Source organism: Biomphalaria glabrata, chromosome 10, assembly GCF_947242115.1.
Source record: "Biomphalaria glabrata chromosome 10, xgBioGlab47.1, whole genome shotgun sequence".
Classification (NCBI taxonomy): domain Eukaryota; kingdom Metazoa; phylum Mollusca; class Gastropoda; family Planorbidae; genus Biomphalaria; species Biomphalaria glabrata.
The window spans coordinates 12,490,530-12,507,853 of record NC_074720.1 but is presented as its reverse complement, the minus strand read 5'-3'; the positions used below and the strand labels follow the sequence as shown (position 1 = coordinate 12,507,853).

General features: G+C 36.1%; 1 protein-coding gene across 4 annotated transcripts in view; it reads left to right on the top strand.

The window, feature by feature from the left end:
• LOC106054466 (putative molluscan insulin-related peptide(s) receptor) overlaps positions 1–17,324 on the top strand; it is a 110,806-nt gene that overhangs the window by 25,155 nt on the left and 68,327 nt on the right. For 3 of the 4 annotated variants that reach the window (XM_056043082.1, XM_056043083.1, XM_056043084.1), the window contains one exon: positions 6,105–6,669. In XM_056043082.1, the coding sequence (XP_055899057.1) occupies positions 6,504–6,669 (166 nt within the window). In that variant the 5' untranslated portion in view covers positions 6,105–6,503. Of the gene's footprint in view, positions 1–649; positions 983–6,104; positions 6,670–17,324 lie in introns of those variants that run through there. The other variant, XM_056043085.1, reaches the window with a different exon arrangement.

Sequence of the window (17,324 nt, the reverse complement as noted above, 5' to 3'; positions counted from 1 at the left end):
TCACATGATCTGCGCTTGCCTTGGGTTATATTTTGTTATACAAGGTCGCTTGTATTGATCTATTTCTGAGGATACATTGATTTGTTGTCATCACGTGACTCCTTGGCTTAACGCATCCTTGACTTTTAGCACGCAGTTTTCTCTCTTTGTTTTTTTCCCCCGTGCTCGTTCACTGTCTATCTCCCCTTCTTTGCTTTTCCAAATACGACATGTTGTATTCAGTGTCCTCCTACTTCCTGAGACTTCCGTTCTAGAGAAATGTGTTTGTTCAAGGTGAACCACAAACTGTACAGCAACTCATCGAAATTACTGTCCTGCCCTGGTACATTAGCCTCATATTAGAGGCTTGTATGAACATGAATAACCAGTGTCTTTTTTTTTTTTTTTTTTTGTTTGGACGTCTTTTAGCTGCCAGTAGGAGCCGATTCTAATTTTCCTGATCAGTACAATAACCAGTCACCTTTCAATTTCATCAATGATTGTTGTGTACAAATAAGGTTGTTGAAATTGTATTCCGTTAGTATCGATTTGTCCAGCTGTATTTTCATAGGCGTAAAGATCAAAGCAGACCAAGCCAGGACTTGGAAATGCAAGACATTTGAAACGCGTGTTCTACCGCTCGTAGACGAAACCGTTTCTGTCATGTGATGAGGGTAAAGTGTATGCTCAAAGTGACTAGATCTAATGGTTGACATTGAACACAAGCGGTGTACGCTACCAAACCAGGCCATGATCAATTGTTGTTGTTCTGTTCTACTGGCAGTAACGTAGAAATCCCGTGCACGACTATATCGATCAGCTCGTTAAGGTTTGCCAGATATTTCTCTTTTGCTTCCCGTCCTGGAGCTCACTGTGAAGGTGAGGGGCGAGGGCAGGGGGGCTGTTTACGACGTCAAGTTGTTGTTTTCTTGCGGAATAATTGATTGATAACCGGTCTAGCAGACAGGAGATGTAAACATCGCTCAAATAGGGAAAAAGACAGGTAGGATATATTTTGTAGGATCTGTTCTAGTACTTTTTGACTTGTACAAAATAGTGTTATAACTACAGTCAACCTTCAATGACTATTCTGTCATGCAATGTATCTATTTCTAACGTTCATGTATATACCTGTCTATTTATTCATTAAATACAATTTATAATTAAAATTAAATTAAAACGGTCGAACTTGAGTTTTTGAGTTAACCCTAACCATAATCTTCGAGTTTTCCCAATGTGGCCAATTCGATAGTAATTTTTTTAATCCAAAGAGATACATAAACTGTCAACATTCTCTAGGAAATTCGTTAGAGCCGAAATCCGTGTCCAGGTTTTTCCTTCAGTTTCTTCCCATGAATTAGCAAACTGATAACAGGAATTGCAAAAAATACTTTTTAAAAAACAATACTCGTATTAAATGAATAACTTCAATTATTTTGAATCGGACAAATGATTATTTTTTTAATAGATCTAGGCTAACAATAAAAAAATCTATGGATTGGAAATATTTTTATGAATTTTTTTTGTATAGCCGCAGTTTAGCGCAACTTTCATGCTTATAACATGATCTATGCGCTATGATGCAATCACTTTTATGGATCAAATTTTTTTTTTGGGGGGGGGGGGGGGGGGGAGTCTGTGCTGCCTTTTCAAAAGCAATTTAAAAAAAAGTTCTTTGAGTCTGAATTTAAACTCGAGCCTCCACGATGGAAGGTCGACGTGTTTACCACTGAGCTATTCAAGTATTTATAAAAAAGTCTATTATTTGCTTCCAATTTTGAGCGAACGACCTAATTCTCTGCACAAGGCTTATCTAACCTTAACTTAGCACATTTTCTTTATAACTCAAAATTAATTAATTACAACTATTACTTAACTAATTGGTTAATTTTTTGATTGATTTATTTGTTGTCATCGCCAATGAATAATTGTGCAAAGTTTCAACTTGATTCGAGAATGGGAAGTGGGAGTACTAGCTTTTAAAATAATTCCATCCAGACATACAGACGGAGTAAGTTAACATAAGCTTTGAAAAAAAAAAAAAAACTAAATATTTCATGTGTAGTAAACGATCCTAACACATCATATTCTCTATCTACCTCCTTCCGATTGTCTTTCTTGGCCACTCTGTGTTCGTTACTGAATTTCTTATGAAATCGTCACAAATAGATTACGCTAAGTGTCTTGCTGGTCGGTTCAAAAAAATCAATGATACTTCTATGAGATGGAGGTGCTATAGATGTATCTCTGGGGTACTTAATACTGACACTACCTGCGTACCCTTGACTAATCGAATAGGCCCTTTCACTAGTACCTCGAGTGACAAGCATTTATCTCTCATGGCTTCTTGTCTTAACGACCTGGTCAGTGTTGGAAGTTTTGTTGCCACCAGCCATGAACGAGATGAACGATTGACCAGTTGAGATCAGTAACGAGGATGACCCCCCACCGCCACCTCTCTTCCCCCTAGTGCTAGAACTGCTAGAGTAGAACCTACAACCGGCTTCAGCTTAGTCGAGTGGAATCGATGGTGGGGAAGCTTTACTGAGTGGCACATTTAAAGTTTCTCTTTCCCTTGTTCAATCTTTAACGGAGAGAAGAAAGAGCAGACAAAAAGACAAGGGATGAGTAGCGAATGACTGTGTGAGGATAAGTAGCGACAAATATTTTGAAGATTAATGAAACAAAAAAGTTTGTATTGACCAAGAGCACTCAGAAGTGAGAAACATTGATTGTCCTGATAGTTGATATCTTAGACAAACACTAGCAACTTAATGAAATTATCACTGAACTAAAGAATCCGTTATTGAACAAAGTATTTAGAAAGATGCATGTTAAATTGAGTGTTAAGAATCAAAACTTATAGAGAGAGAGATAGTGGGGAAAGACGGCGCCATATTTGAAAGGAATTAATAATATACATTACAGTTTGTTAATTTGGCGCTTATCCAGTGGGTTAAACCATCTCAAATATGAAGATCAAACAAACACAATTTTAAGGACATTCTTCACACCACCACCAAACAAGCAAAGTTGTAACCACATTCTTCACACTTTGTTTAATGACTTCGCTGTTTTTATTGTGCTACTTGGTTGAGTTTTGTTTTCACACGTATCTTAGATTTTTCAAGAAAATCAAAATGCGTCTTTGGTTAATGATTATATGGAATTTGAAAACAAACTACAGGAGAGCTCCTTAAAATGAATGGCTTGTCAATATGGTCTTATGGAGCAATGAGTTATGAAACCAATGTTTACATATAGTATATATATATGTTGCAGTTGTCTCACGTGTGTATAAAGTTAATGTTATTTGTTATGACTCCATTGAAGAGTCTTTTGGAATAGAGAATACGTATACAACACTTGAGTTTTCTTGCTCATTGTCCCAAGTATCATTTGGACACTTAGATTTAGTTAGTGCTTACATGTTGAGTGAAAGGACGAACTGTCTATTTGTTCTTCAATAGCGTAGTTTTCATGGGGAAAAGAAATAACAAATAGTTGGACTATCATCTCCGCTTTACACGCACACGGTCGCACCCACGTAGATCGATTTGTGAAATCATTTTCTTTATTCGGACAACGGATGCTGTGCTATTGATTGGATGTCCTTGGCCTACGCGGCAAGTGATAGTCCAGTTGTCCCGCTACAGAACACAAGAGGTGCTCTAGTTAAACATTGCCGTTTTGACACAGCTAGGTTTTTGTGGGGCTTTTTTCGTCACCAACCTGACAACATGAAATGGCGACCCTGGTTGTTTGGGACATAATGAATTACCTTCAGTGTATATTTACTGAACATTTTAAGCATATTCAGACCTAAACAGATTGAATTTAATGGACGCGTTTTGTCCAGTTTGAAATTTTTTTTTTTTAGTTTGTGATTCAAACACTGGTGTACTTGGAACTATATTAGAGTTTAGTTTCCATTGTATGCGATTTTCTCAACTTTCTCAAAAAGGAAAATAATGTAACGCTATTTTTAGCATAAAAAAAGAATTCTGATGTAAGAAGAGAAATCATTGGAGTAAGCTGCATCAGTGGAGACTATTGATTGTACTATTTATAAGATTGGACTCTAGTGTTTTTGTTGTGATTAGATAATTATGATTTTATAAGGGTGTTGAACCGGTAGAGGATTTAAGACAGGAGTTACTGCCCTTGCGCCATTTGTCTATGGTTGTCTATTTTGTAGTCCTGGACTTAATGACCAACTAAAGATATGCTATGCTTTCTTAAATTTTAGTACCGGTAACCGTTTAATGTAATCCATCTTGTTGAATAATATATAAGTATAAAAATTATAATTCTTTATTGGATTAAATACACTTTTATTTTTTGTAAATTGTTCACTGTGTCGTCAAATCTTGGATAGACGTTGGAAATTGGCAGTAGATACAGTTGGCTTACCAGAGACAGAAGAAGAACTAACAGACTTGGTTATGCGCAGCGACAAGACTTCCGCAGCATATGGCATGCAAATAAATACTGAAAAAACTCAAATTATAACCAATAGCCAACAGGGCTTTAAAAGGGGCATCAGCATTGGAGGTGAAAAGCTGACAAGAGTTGGTAGTTTTAAATACCTCGGAGCTATCGTCTCAGATGAAAGAACCAAACCGAACTTCTGGCCTAAATTTCACAGTCCACAGCATCACTTGCAAAACCCAAAACACTATTGAGATACAAAGGTATAGCCCTCGACACCAAAGTCAGACTGATGTGCTCCTTGGTCATGGCCTCAATCTTATATGCTTAAGAGTCTTGGACGCTGACTACAGAGCTAGAGAGGAGGATCCTAGCAATGGAGTATAGACGTTACAGAAGGATCCTAGGTATCCCATTTAAAGACCGCATCACAAACGAAGAGATTAGAGACAGGGTTACCACAGCGATTGGACACCACGATGACCTACTAATTATTGTAAAAAAAACGCAAACAAAAACTCTATGGCCATATTACAAGGTCTTCGAGGCTTGCAAAGACCTTTCTTCAGGGACCAGTACCAGGAAAAAGAACAGGCAAACAGAAAAAGCGATGGGAAAACAATATAAAAGAATGGACAGGCCTGCCGTTTAAAGAGGTTCTATCCAATGTAAAAGACAGGAATGGAGAAGATGGTCAACAAATCTTGTATGGTGATCCCAACGGTCCAACAGATTAAGGGATAGGTGAAGGTGATATTTTTGTACTAACTGCATGTGGTCTTTGTAGCTATAAAAAAATCCACTTTAATTTTATGTAGCTGGAAGAAGAAAAAAAAAGGACAATCGTGTACGCTAGACAGAGAGAACGGATTATCACCAAATGGTGGTGTCTTCCCCTTGAACGACTCTGTCGAGATGTTTCCCCCCTACGGGTGTGCTGAGAAGACGTCGTAATTTTCTTCCCTATCATTTTCTCCAGATGATTGCCTGCAGCAGAGCTTGACTTCATTTAGTGTGCGCAAGTCTAGGCTTGCTGAGGAAATAAAGAGAAAGAAAATCTTCCACAGGAAGAGTTTACTTATATTCCTTTGGAAGTAGCTCAGTTTTAGTATACTTTCCCTCTCTCTCTTTCTTTCTCTCTCTCTCTACCTTATCTATCTATCTATCTATCTATATGTATGTATGTATATATGTATATATAAATATTTTAGTTCTATATCTGGTTCTATGCATTTGTGTTTAAAATCGATTTGCTATGCTAGTGTTACTAAAGGTTTCCTGCACAAATTACAAGACCGTGTAAACATGGACCTGTCAAAGAGACTTTTAGGTCAACAACTAATTCACGAATGAGTTAACGAAAATCTAAATGAATATACTGTTTTAGGAAGATGAAAACATGAAACTAAGTCTGAGGAACTATAACAAGAAGAGAACCCAATCACACATCACGTTCTGAGCACCAAGCTCATTACAATGTCAAATCTTTGACTGTTACGATAGAATCCGGAGATTAAAATATACAACTGAAATAAAATGGCTTTTAAAAAAAATAATTTTGCATTGAAACGCATCCCACTCTCTCCCCTTTTTTTTTGTCTCTTGGTCTCTAGCATAGAAAACAAAAAGTAAGAAACTCTTAGCATAACAACTTTAACCTTGTTTAATTATTTTACTGTCTTTTTCTCCCCCAGGTCCAAGACAAGTCTTCTTTATGTTGATGAACTGTCAGGAATGATGAGCTATTTCAACATGTTCTATTGTATAACAAATGTAAAGACATGAGTTGAGTCTGTAGAGTACACTGCATTTGACTTGGCTACGAAGACTCACTCGTGACCTAGCAGTATTTTGTCTTCATATTCTTTGACTTGCTAAACTTCAATTGAACGATGGATACTTCACATTTATGTAGCTGTCTACGTGGCTTTGTCCACTGCTCTCAAGTCTTCACAAACATTTTATAAGACACTCACTTATTGTACTGATCGCTCGATACTGGTCTGGGTATTTCTGGGTATTTTCAGAAAACAGCCCATGATAACGTCATCGGCGTCGAGTGACTTGGATTAAGGTCAAGACATATCGGCGAAATGGCTCTTTGGGCTTGGCGCCCTTACACACTGGCGGCCATTGCCGTACTGTTTCTGATTGCCCTGACATCAAGTTCGGATATACTGAAGACAGTGGAAAAGATGAAGAGTTCTCCAATCTGCGGAGTTCCGAAGAAAGCGTTTCCTAAAAACCCAGTCGATGGAGGTAAGTTCCAAATACTAATCTTATGTTTTTTGTTATTGTGATGTGAATTTTCTTTAAATTTTCTGAAATCCTAAAATTTCGTTGGGCCCATAATGTCAGTAAAAAAAAAAAAAAGATATAGACTTAGTGCAAAAACAAGTCAAAAGTTTTCCCACCTAAATGTACAAGCAATAGTGTCTTGTATGTGTATGTGTGCAATAAAAGATTCATTATAATTAATTTTATATATATTTCAAAGAATCCAGCAACTCCTTATTTGTGTCGCTGACTCACTGCTTCACAAACGGGGGTTTAGAAAATTTCCAGAAATGTGTGTTATGTCTGTTCCCATCACTGATCTTTCATGTTGGCCACTCTTCCTAACTATTCAAGCGCGAAAAAAAATAATTAGATTAATATATCTTTATTTTATGCAATTAATTTGCAACTTTTAATTTTTTAAGATATCAAACAATTGATATATGATATATTATAGGTGTTTAAACATTATCTTAGCTCACAAAAAATGTTTTGTCATTTATAAGGTTTTTCTACTAAGCATTTAAAAATAAATAGTATGCGTCAAGATCTAAAGAAATAATAGTACAGAATGGAAAAGAAATATCCTAAAATCCAAATTGAATTTTAAAAAAGGATTAAAGTTTTAGATACTTTTCTTCAAATCAAAATCATGTAATCAACTTGTTTTAAAATGCTTGTTTAAAAAAAAACATTAAATAATGGTGCACTAGTGTTGTTCGGGTAATCTCCCCCCCCCCCCCATTGAACCTTTGTATCTTCTATAAATCAACTAATGAGAATCATTATCTCCAACTTGGGAGTCAGTGTCACATTACATTGACCATTGCCATTTAGAGTAATTCCCCTGGATTGTGTCTCCGACTTCTGCAGACTTTTTTTTTTCATCTACATATGAGGCTACACTTTAAAGATTCTTGCAGGCTTGCTTTCTTCCTAATGCTAGTTAAGTTGTATGGGGGTAAAAGCAATTAGCTAATTGTGTAAAAGGACTCCGAGGACGAATTGTGACAATTCCTTCAAGTCGTACAGTAACTCCTCCTGTAATTAGCAACTATTTTTGTTCTTGAGAGTGTTGACTCACATGTCTATGTTTAAAATAAATTTATAAAACAACATCGCCCACAGGTTTATTCCCCAATTACATACAAGTTTTCCCAGCCGTCTTTGCCCTCGTTGTACATTATTTTGTTTTGATGAACGTGTAGTTAACTAAGTAAGTTAAATGTCATTTAGAAGAGTAACAAAAAAAAAAAAACTAAAACAAATGAATTCCACTTATCTTATTCATGGTAAACCAATAACACAGACTAAAAACGCAAAGTACCTAGGTGTTATCATCATCATCACTCCTTTGAGTTCCTCATGGAACATAGGGCCTCGACAAAAACAAGCCACTCTCCACGGTCTCTTGCTAGTTTTTTGATGGTTTCCCAGCTCTTCCCGGTCCTCTCGGCTTCTTCAAGTACACTGCGTCGCCATGTTCTTTTTGGTCTTCCTCTGCGTCTTGTTCCCTGGGGGTCCCACTCTAAGGCCTGCCTAGCTCTGTTGCTGGTATCTTTTCTAAGGGTGTGACCAATCCATCTCCACTTCGTCTCTAAGATCTGAACTTCTATATTTTTCTGTCCACTCATCTCCCACAGTTTGGTGTTTTCTACTTTCTACCTAGGTGTTATAATAAATGAAAAACTGTCGTGGAATCCCCATATTGATGAAACTCAAAAAATCAAACAAAACATTAGGGTTTATTAAAAGAAATTTCTATAAATCAAATAAGAACATAAAAATAAAATGTTATTTAACCTTGGTTATGTCAATAATAGAATATGCATCCTCCGTTTGGGACCCCTCAACTCAAGAAAACATTAAGAAACTGAAACAGACACAAAATACCAAACGAATATTCACATTTGACTAGTGTAACACTTTTAGTAAAAGCCCTAAATACATTTCTAAAGAAAGCCTTCAGGATAGAAGACTCAAAATTAAAGTAGCAATTATAAAAAAAACACTGAACCATAATATTCAAATACAAAAAAAAAAACAGAACAAAATCTAATAAAATACTCAGAAAGACACAAAGATACAGGCAAATTCCTCGTTCCATATGCTAGGAAAAATTTGTACAAATGCTCCTTCTTCCCTAGTGCTATTAGAGCATGGAATGGGTTGCCTGAGCTAGCCAGGAAAACCAGTGACTTGGCAGAATTTAGGTGATTGGTTGATATGCATGACTAAATGCATGATGCGTAGGACGTAATCATCTTTTTTGAAGTAACGTCTGTATTATATAAGATGAGATCCACTGTAAGTGTTCGCTTTCTGTCCTCTTCCTTACAAACTTCACACGCTACAACTAGATCTATTAGTTGATAGCATAATGAATATAAGTTACACAGTAATATTCTATACCTGCAATTTTAGTTTCTTGGAAATGTTGAAACAATGTTATAGTTATATAACTTTTTTTCCCCCTAAAAATGGTCATTAACAGTTCTATGAATACAAAAGCAAAATAAATAAAAAACAACAACTCAGTGACAGAAATAAGAAAACAACAGATTACGTTGTGCAGGTCACCTTGAAAGAATTTCTTTGAACTGGGGGACAAAAACAGTAAGACAGGCGACTCCAAGGCAGACCACTATTGAGATGTTAGGATGATGTACAGGCAGATGTACACTAATAGCTGATTAAAGCTGATGAGAGATCTCAATGGAAAGATGTGTTGCAGCAGGTCAGACCCCCTCCAGTAGCGTCATTCGGATGAGATGGATGTTCTAAGATGTAGATCTAAGAGCCCAGGATTTGTCGTTCTTTTCATGATCTTAGGTATTGAACTAGTGAACTGAACATTTGAAGGACGTTACTATGAACGTCTGTTACATCGTTACCTACTACTAGATCTAGTATGTTACAAGTTCGTGTCGAGGAAAACTTGAATGTTTTTCTAAAAAGTGCCTACAAGTTATTATATGCTTTTTACTGTACACATTAATCAATACTTCCATGCACTGGATACACCAAACACTCCATTTATGGAAATCAACAATAAAAGTAAACACATTATATACACATAGTATTTTACCTTATAATTTATCCGTATACAATAATATACACTACAGCTCGCTTCTTATATTGTGAGACTCCTTTAAAATCAAATCATTCTGCTGAGCAGACATCTCTCAACTCCGCCGGATAGAAATCTCTATGACATCTCAGCTCTACTGGATACACATCTCCAGGATTCAGGACAATCTATTCACAACGGTCACCACTTAAAATCTCCTTCATGTATACTGAAATTGATTGACATCATCTGGCATTCTGAACAGTTGAGCCGTAATCTACTTGAGCAAGGGAAATGGGCTCACATTTAAAGTACAGTAAACACATATATATATAAAATGAATGGGACTACATACTAAACAAAAGAGGCCTAATGAAGATGCTTTTAGAATGTTTTTGTAGTTTTTTTTTAATCACGGACATTTTTACTTGTAGTCCTCGTTGCGTAAGATATAACGCTATTTGTTCTCAACGAGGTATTCACTCGCGAATGGCTAACAGATACAATTCTTTTTTTTTTCCGTAATGTTTTATAAGTTGCTTTTTGTTTTGGATGCTAGACTCTGGTAAATTAAGAAAATGTAAAAATGTGTGCATGATCCAAACAAACCTCATATTTACATGCATTTATTATTCAATGCAATTTGAGTGTCACTGTCTTGCAATATGTTCAACTACATCTAAACACGATGGATGAATAAATAAAAAACAAGAAGATCTCTATGGTTTAATGAAACATATTGTTGTAACTCCAGTGGCGGACTGAAAGGGCTAATGTGTGTGCGACCTACTGATACACACGACTCAGGTCAATCTCACGGGTCAACGGCTATCGATAGACAAGGGACAGTACTGCTAATAACCGCAAGTATGACCTATGTTGTGGTCATGTGATCAAGAGCCTTCACGGTCGAGAGACAGTTGAGTCCAGGACAGAAAAGCAGTAAGGACTTGTGGTACCTTTGAGTCCTCGAGAATGTAGCTGTACGAGCTAGAGAGACTTGTAATGTTAAGTTAGGCAGTTCTGTTAAGTACAAGAAAGTATTTGAATTTGATGTAGCCAATTGTGTTGAATTGGCTGTCGATGTATTTGTAATTAAACCGCCACATTGTTACTTGAAGCTCTTGTTGTCAAGTTCTTGAGTTAGATGTGCTGTGTTGTTTAGTTAAGTAGTGTTTGCAGAAGGCTTGATTGAGAAGATCGTAACAATATATTTTAAGAAGGGCTTTATCTCCATCACTGCTTTAGCCAACAGCGAGCTTCGGCATTTCAAATCTCGAGAATACTTTTGTTTTGTGTTCTTGTTACTTTGAGAGAAGATCATCAGGTGTACAAAGTTATCTCCATTTTGTTTCATTGATCAAGACTCTATCTTAATCTTACTGTATTACATTCATAGCCGCTTGCACCTTAGACAAGTCTGGCCTTCGCTTTATCTTCCGTTTCCCCTTTCGATTGTACCCTTTGAATAGAAGCACTAATAACCACTTGGGGCTGTCAATCGTAGCGTTCAACTCCACTATCTCCTAGCCATTACAAAGTTGAGAAAGCTGTAAGAGTATTTAGTCAAGGCTATCGATCTCCCAGGGAGGAGCTGCTTTCAATTGTTTAATAACAGCAGACACCGCATCGCGTTGAATCTTCCCTTTGTTTAAAGGTTGACGTTTGGTCTTAAGTAATAGCATTGTCAAACAATAGAGCATCGATGCGTGCTGGGTGGCAGTTTACTCTGACATAACAATAGCTGTTAATAGCGCATTGATTCTACTATGTAATCGTCAGGTCTGAAATTATAGTGTCGATGTGGTTGAGGTTATTGGCCAGAAACGTAGTTTGATTTCACATGAGTTTTTTTGTAATGACATTTTTTTTTTCACTCCTTAAAAAATTAACAGCTTGTTTTGAAATGAAAGTGAAGAAAATCTCCGCGTGTCTAACACGTCTTGTTTTCTGTCTGTCCAGAAATTTTTCTTTTTATTACAAAGCTTCTCTCAACTCTGGTCTTGTCTATCTGGTAAAAAATCTGTATTCGTTATTTATCCCACACCCAATATCGAATCAAGTAGAAATTTCGCACAATTATTTCTTGCACCTAACTTAACAAGAATCAATTAAAAAATAACAATTATTTGATTAATTGTTGGTAAATAATTATTTTGTTTGGTATCGAAAACTGGAAAGAAATCGTACTTAACAGTTGTGCTTGAACTAGTCTCCTTGAGGAGGCTTGAGCCCTGAGTGATTTTTTTTTAATGCATTTAAAAAGCGATCACAGTAACATTCACACCCCTCCTTTTTTCAACTGGTCCAGACAAGTGTCAGGATCATAGCGCATCGAGAAAGCTAAAAGCATGAAATTGCGCTAAACAAGAACAATTGGTAAAAATATTTCTAATCGCACAGATTTGTTAGTGTTACTCTAGATCTATTACAAATAATATAAGCTTTTTTTTTTTAAAAGTATTTTTAGAAATGGTTTTCTTGTTTAAAAGTCATGTTTTTACTGCACCTTAAACCGTTTATCTAATGTTTATAACAAACGAATATTGGCATTTGACTAGAGTTACACCATTAGTAAAATCATAAAGTTTATAAACACTTCAGGACAGATTACTAAAAAGGAAAGTAACAATTATTCATTAAACAATTAACGCTAACTTACAAATACAAAAACATTAACCCTAACTTACAAATAGAAAAACACAACCTAATAAAATACTCAGAAAGACACAAATATAAAGGTACATTTCTTATTCCATATGCTAGGACAAATTAGTAGAGAATGGGACGGGTTGCCTGAATTAGCCTGGAAAACCAATGGCATATACGACTACATTAACGCCTGGGTAGAGTAGGACGTACTTATCTTCTCGCTTAAAGGAACGTCTGTAATTTATAAGATATTGAGACGAATTTTTTTTTTTAAAGTCTGACGAGTATGCGAATCAATTAGATTACTTCCACTTACTAATGGCGAATATGAAATTAACAATATATTTCACTTTTGATATTTACTTCTTCCTCGATAAGCATTGTTTGTTCAGTTTGTGATCTACCAAAAGTTCAAATCAGTTAAAAATGTGTCTATAGATTAAGATCTAATTAATGATTTACTTTAGGGTCTTAATTTAGACTCACTCTAGACAGACTGATTATGCTTTGGAAAAGGCAAAAACAACAATAAAACAATGAGGCCAAATGTGTCCAGAAACCTGTCCTCTCCTCTCTACATGCTCCGACACATCTGTGTCCAGACAGACAATGAAGATCTGTCTTCTCTTGTGTCTGATCAATAGTGGAGGGAGGAAGTCATCACCAAATGTAGAGTCGATAACCGGAAGTGTTGACCAGTGTCACTGGAGAATTTACGAAAATTGGGTTATGTTGACAGTAACTTTGGGGGGGGGGGGGGTCGATACTGTGTGTCTTTTTTTTTTCTCTTTCAAAGTCTTCTTTCTGGTGCGTTCTCAGCAATCATAATTCCATTTTTTGTCCTCGTGTATACAATCTAGGACACTAAACTTTGAACACAATACTTATTTCTAAATAAAATCATTGTCTGTTGGAATGCGTTTTAAATGGGCCAATAGTTCGTAGATCCAGTATCAGGTCACTTGTCTCTGTTGGTCTCGTCCAGACGTGTTCAACCTACGTCTCCGGAAGTGTTCGCCATTCTATTCCAAGCAGGTTTGATTCATGTCATGGTCAGTAACTGCATACCCTAGTAGTTGGTATAGACGTGTTTACATATGCAACAAACATTGTTAATGAAAAACAACAAGAACCAAGCCAACGTGACAGATTGTTTGGTTAATTACACCTAGGGAAAAGGAAAGGGATCAATTGGATAGATCACTTCTATTTATAACTTGCTTGTTGGAGTCCTACAATACTCTTTCATTTAGATCTTACAAAGTGAATCTCGCCTAGTTGTTGCCCCTATCTAAAGGCTTGTATTTTAAAGATTTCCATCCAGAACCCCCCTTCCCCTCCCCCCTCCCCCTCCCTTAAAAACAAAATGTTCTCTTTATGTTTTTTTTCTTTGTGTGTGTGTAATAAGCAGTTATTTTATGTACATGGTTTTTTTTTTTTTTAAACTTTCCTAGCTCTATTTCTGAAAATATCGAGGGGGGTTATCGATTGGCTTCTGTCTTAATTCAGTGTAGATCCTATGTACTTTAAACATCTAAAGTGCTCTGCTCGGAAATGAAAAAAAAAACAACGTATGCCAGACAGAAATTGAAACTCTGATATTGTTTTGCTTTTTAAATATTTTTTTTTTGCCCCCATTGCTTTGGCTTTATTTTCGTAAGTTAAAAGTTCGATAAATTTAGGATAAGCCCATAAGGTGGCAAAACAAGTAAAGTAATATAAAAATCCTTTAAAAGGGGAAGGACTCCACCCTTACAACTATATATCAATAATGTAGAAGCTACAAGTACCAACTTGATCGTAGTATGTGTGTGGTAGAAAAGAACGTAAAGAATAATTTAAGGGGACTAAACCCTACACATTTAGCCATATATGTGAATACTGAAGAATTAATTTCCCTTCTTGGTATCCAACAAAATAATTAATTACCAGTAATTAAATAATTGACTAATTAGTTTATTTTTTATAATTAAGGTCTGTGTACGCCAATGAATATTTGTGCAGAGTTTTAACTTGTTCCGGGAATGAGTGAGTAACGAATACATACTTTTTATCAGACAGACAGAGTTGACATAAGCTTTGTAATAAATAAAACTAAATGGACGCTATCCTATTCCACTGTTTCCACTATGACCTAGAATTCTTCTTGGAAGTAATTACAAGAAGTTGTTTGACTTGATCCATTGTTGTTTTTTAGCCATCTTTCAGTCAGAAAATGTCTCATCGCCCAAGGTCAACAAAACTCACGTAATCCTAGACGTCGCCAAATGTTTTTAAAATAATTGTTCTACGTCTGAAGGATGTCACCATAGAAACACCTATAACAAGGCAGCTTGTCTGGCCACCATACCTGTTACATCCAGTGCTGTTGATAAACTGATCTAGTTATCTGTTACATCCAAGCGGTGTTGATAAACTAATCTAGAGTTATCTGTTACATCCAAGTGCTGTTGATAAACTAATCTGCAGTTATTACATCCAGATGCTTTTCATATACTATTATAGGTTTATCTGTTACATCTAAGCGTTGTTGATAAACTAATCGAGATGGTAAGAACTCATGCACTTCATCAGGTTTGAAAATACTTCTGAGTATTTTTTTTTCCGAACGTGAGACAAGTTAACAAATATAAAAATACCATGTTGTTGTATTACAAAGCTTGTATTAATTCACTCTGTCCGTCTGTCTAGCATATTTTATTTTACATGCTTTTTTTATCCCACTTCCCATTCTCGGATCAAGTTGAAATTTTGAACAATTTGTCGATGACAACACATACATCAATAAAAAGTTTACCAATTAGTTATTTAATTAGTGTAAATTAATTTATTTTGGTTAAGGTAGAAAAGTGGTACAACTATTTCAGAATTGAGGGTATCGCAGTCAGTCCTTTCCTTCAAATAATCTTTTTTTTTCTTTTTTTTTCCATGTTAAAATTAGACTTAAACGTTGATAAACATGGACTCCCGTCGCTTTGTCTATTTAATAGTATTGTATTTTTATACGCCTATTTTTATTGTATACGAACAAATGGAATGAAGGAAGCTTAACTTTGCTTCATAAGTGTAACATGTAGAGATAGGATATCTCTTAGTAAGTCAATAATCAGAAGATGCCTCCAACTCTGTCTCTCTCTCTCTCTCTCTCTCAGATATTTGTGCACTTCAGCGCAAAGAACGTAATAATATCTAGTTCCCTTTTCTTCCATGGAACAACTCTGGCATATATTCGTAGTACCAGATCAATTCCTGTGTCGGTCAGAGTCAACTTGTTTCTAGCTTGCATTCCCACAGGTGTAATTAATGGGGTGTCTGGTCGATGTCCTCTTCTTTCATGTCTGGCGGTTTTTTTTTTGTTTTTCGGAAGATGTCCATCTACGTGTCACTGGTGTATCTAGAGAAGTCCAAATCTCACTTGCTAGAACACGGGATCAAAAGATTAGTCTTCATTAGCAAGTACAGCTCAGCATGAAGGAAAACAAACGAGCTTCCATTAGTTAGTGTGAGGTCTTTATACAAGAGAAATACGACTGGCTTGGATGGGTATTCTGAGATGATTAAAACTTAACCTTGAGACACTGGTCTCTTTAACCTGACTTGACTTTTACTTCTTTCGCTTACATTCAAATATAACGGTATTTCGACTTTCAGAAACATTATTAATAATGTTAATAATTATATTTATAAAGCGCTGTTAACAATCAAAATGTAGGCTCGAGGCGCTGTGATAACATTACAAACATAAACACGAGAGCTAAAATGACAAACTAATCTAAAAAAAAGTTTTAAACAGGTAGGTTAAAATGTTCTTTTTGAATGTAGTGTAGCATGTTGTCTGCGATCAATGGGGAGTGAGTTCCAAACCTTTAGTCCGTGCACAGAAAAAGCCCGCAGACAGTAGCTTTTGAGGGAGAAAGTGGCACCACTAGAAGCGTTGAGTCCATTGAGCGCTGGGCTCTTTGAGAGGCACATGGAGTGGCTAGTACTCTAAGGTACAAGGGCATTTCTTTATTATAGATACACTGCTGACAAATATATGTTAGAGATAATACACTAAAAAGATCAGCGTATTGACTACAGAATAAAGGTTCCATGAATCAATTGTTCACTCCTTAGTTTCTTCTATCATCATCGCATTTTGTTCGATTTGTTTCATGGAACTTAAGCTTATTCAAGAGAACTCGATGGTTCCAAAGGTTCTACCTCCTCAGCAGCCTTCGATTGAATTATGTCCCCTGTCCCAGACGAAGTTAATCATAGCGCTGGTCACTACGGGGGGAAAAGACGCGCTAGAAGGCTATTTTTAAAACTGGGATTAAACATGAGCCAAGTCTATTACTTCCCTTTGTGGCCTTTTAAACGTGATCAATAGATGGCTTTATGTTGTGGCTTCTCTTGATCGCTCAATTCTCTCCCCTTCTTTCTCCTCTAGCGCTAGCAATAACTGTTTTTTATTTAAAGTTCTCACAAAGGCATTTACAAATACACACAGAGATGCCATGCCATGCCAAGCCTACAGCCCTCTGTAAGTAAGAAGTGTCCTTATTGAAAGCGGTGGATTAACAATAACTAAATAACTGCGCGAAAAAAAAAAGTTCCATTCTTATCTAGTGGAGTTTGAGAAGCACTGTGTCTATCAGTAATTTGCCGAGGCAGTAAAATGAGCTTTGTGTTGGAGAGCTGGTTCTTATGACAGGTTCTTTCGGCGTGCTTTGAATGACTATTATTAAACTCAGGTATAGGCTTTGAGCCATCATTTCAGATGTAACTGGATAGGCCTATTAACTTTTTGTTTTTTTTCAGACACTTTGTTTTTTAAACCTCTTATTGTTGGCAAATAATAGCAGATATTATATGTCCCATTATATATTCTTTTTACAAAGCTTCTATTAACTTAGTGGAATCTTGTACACGT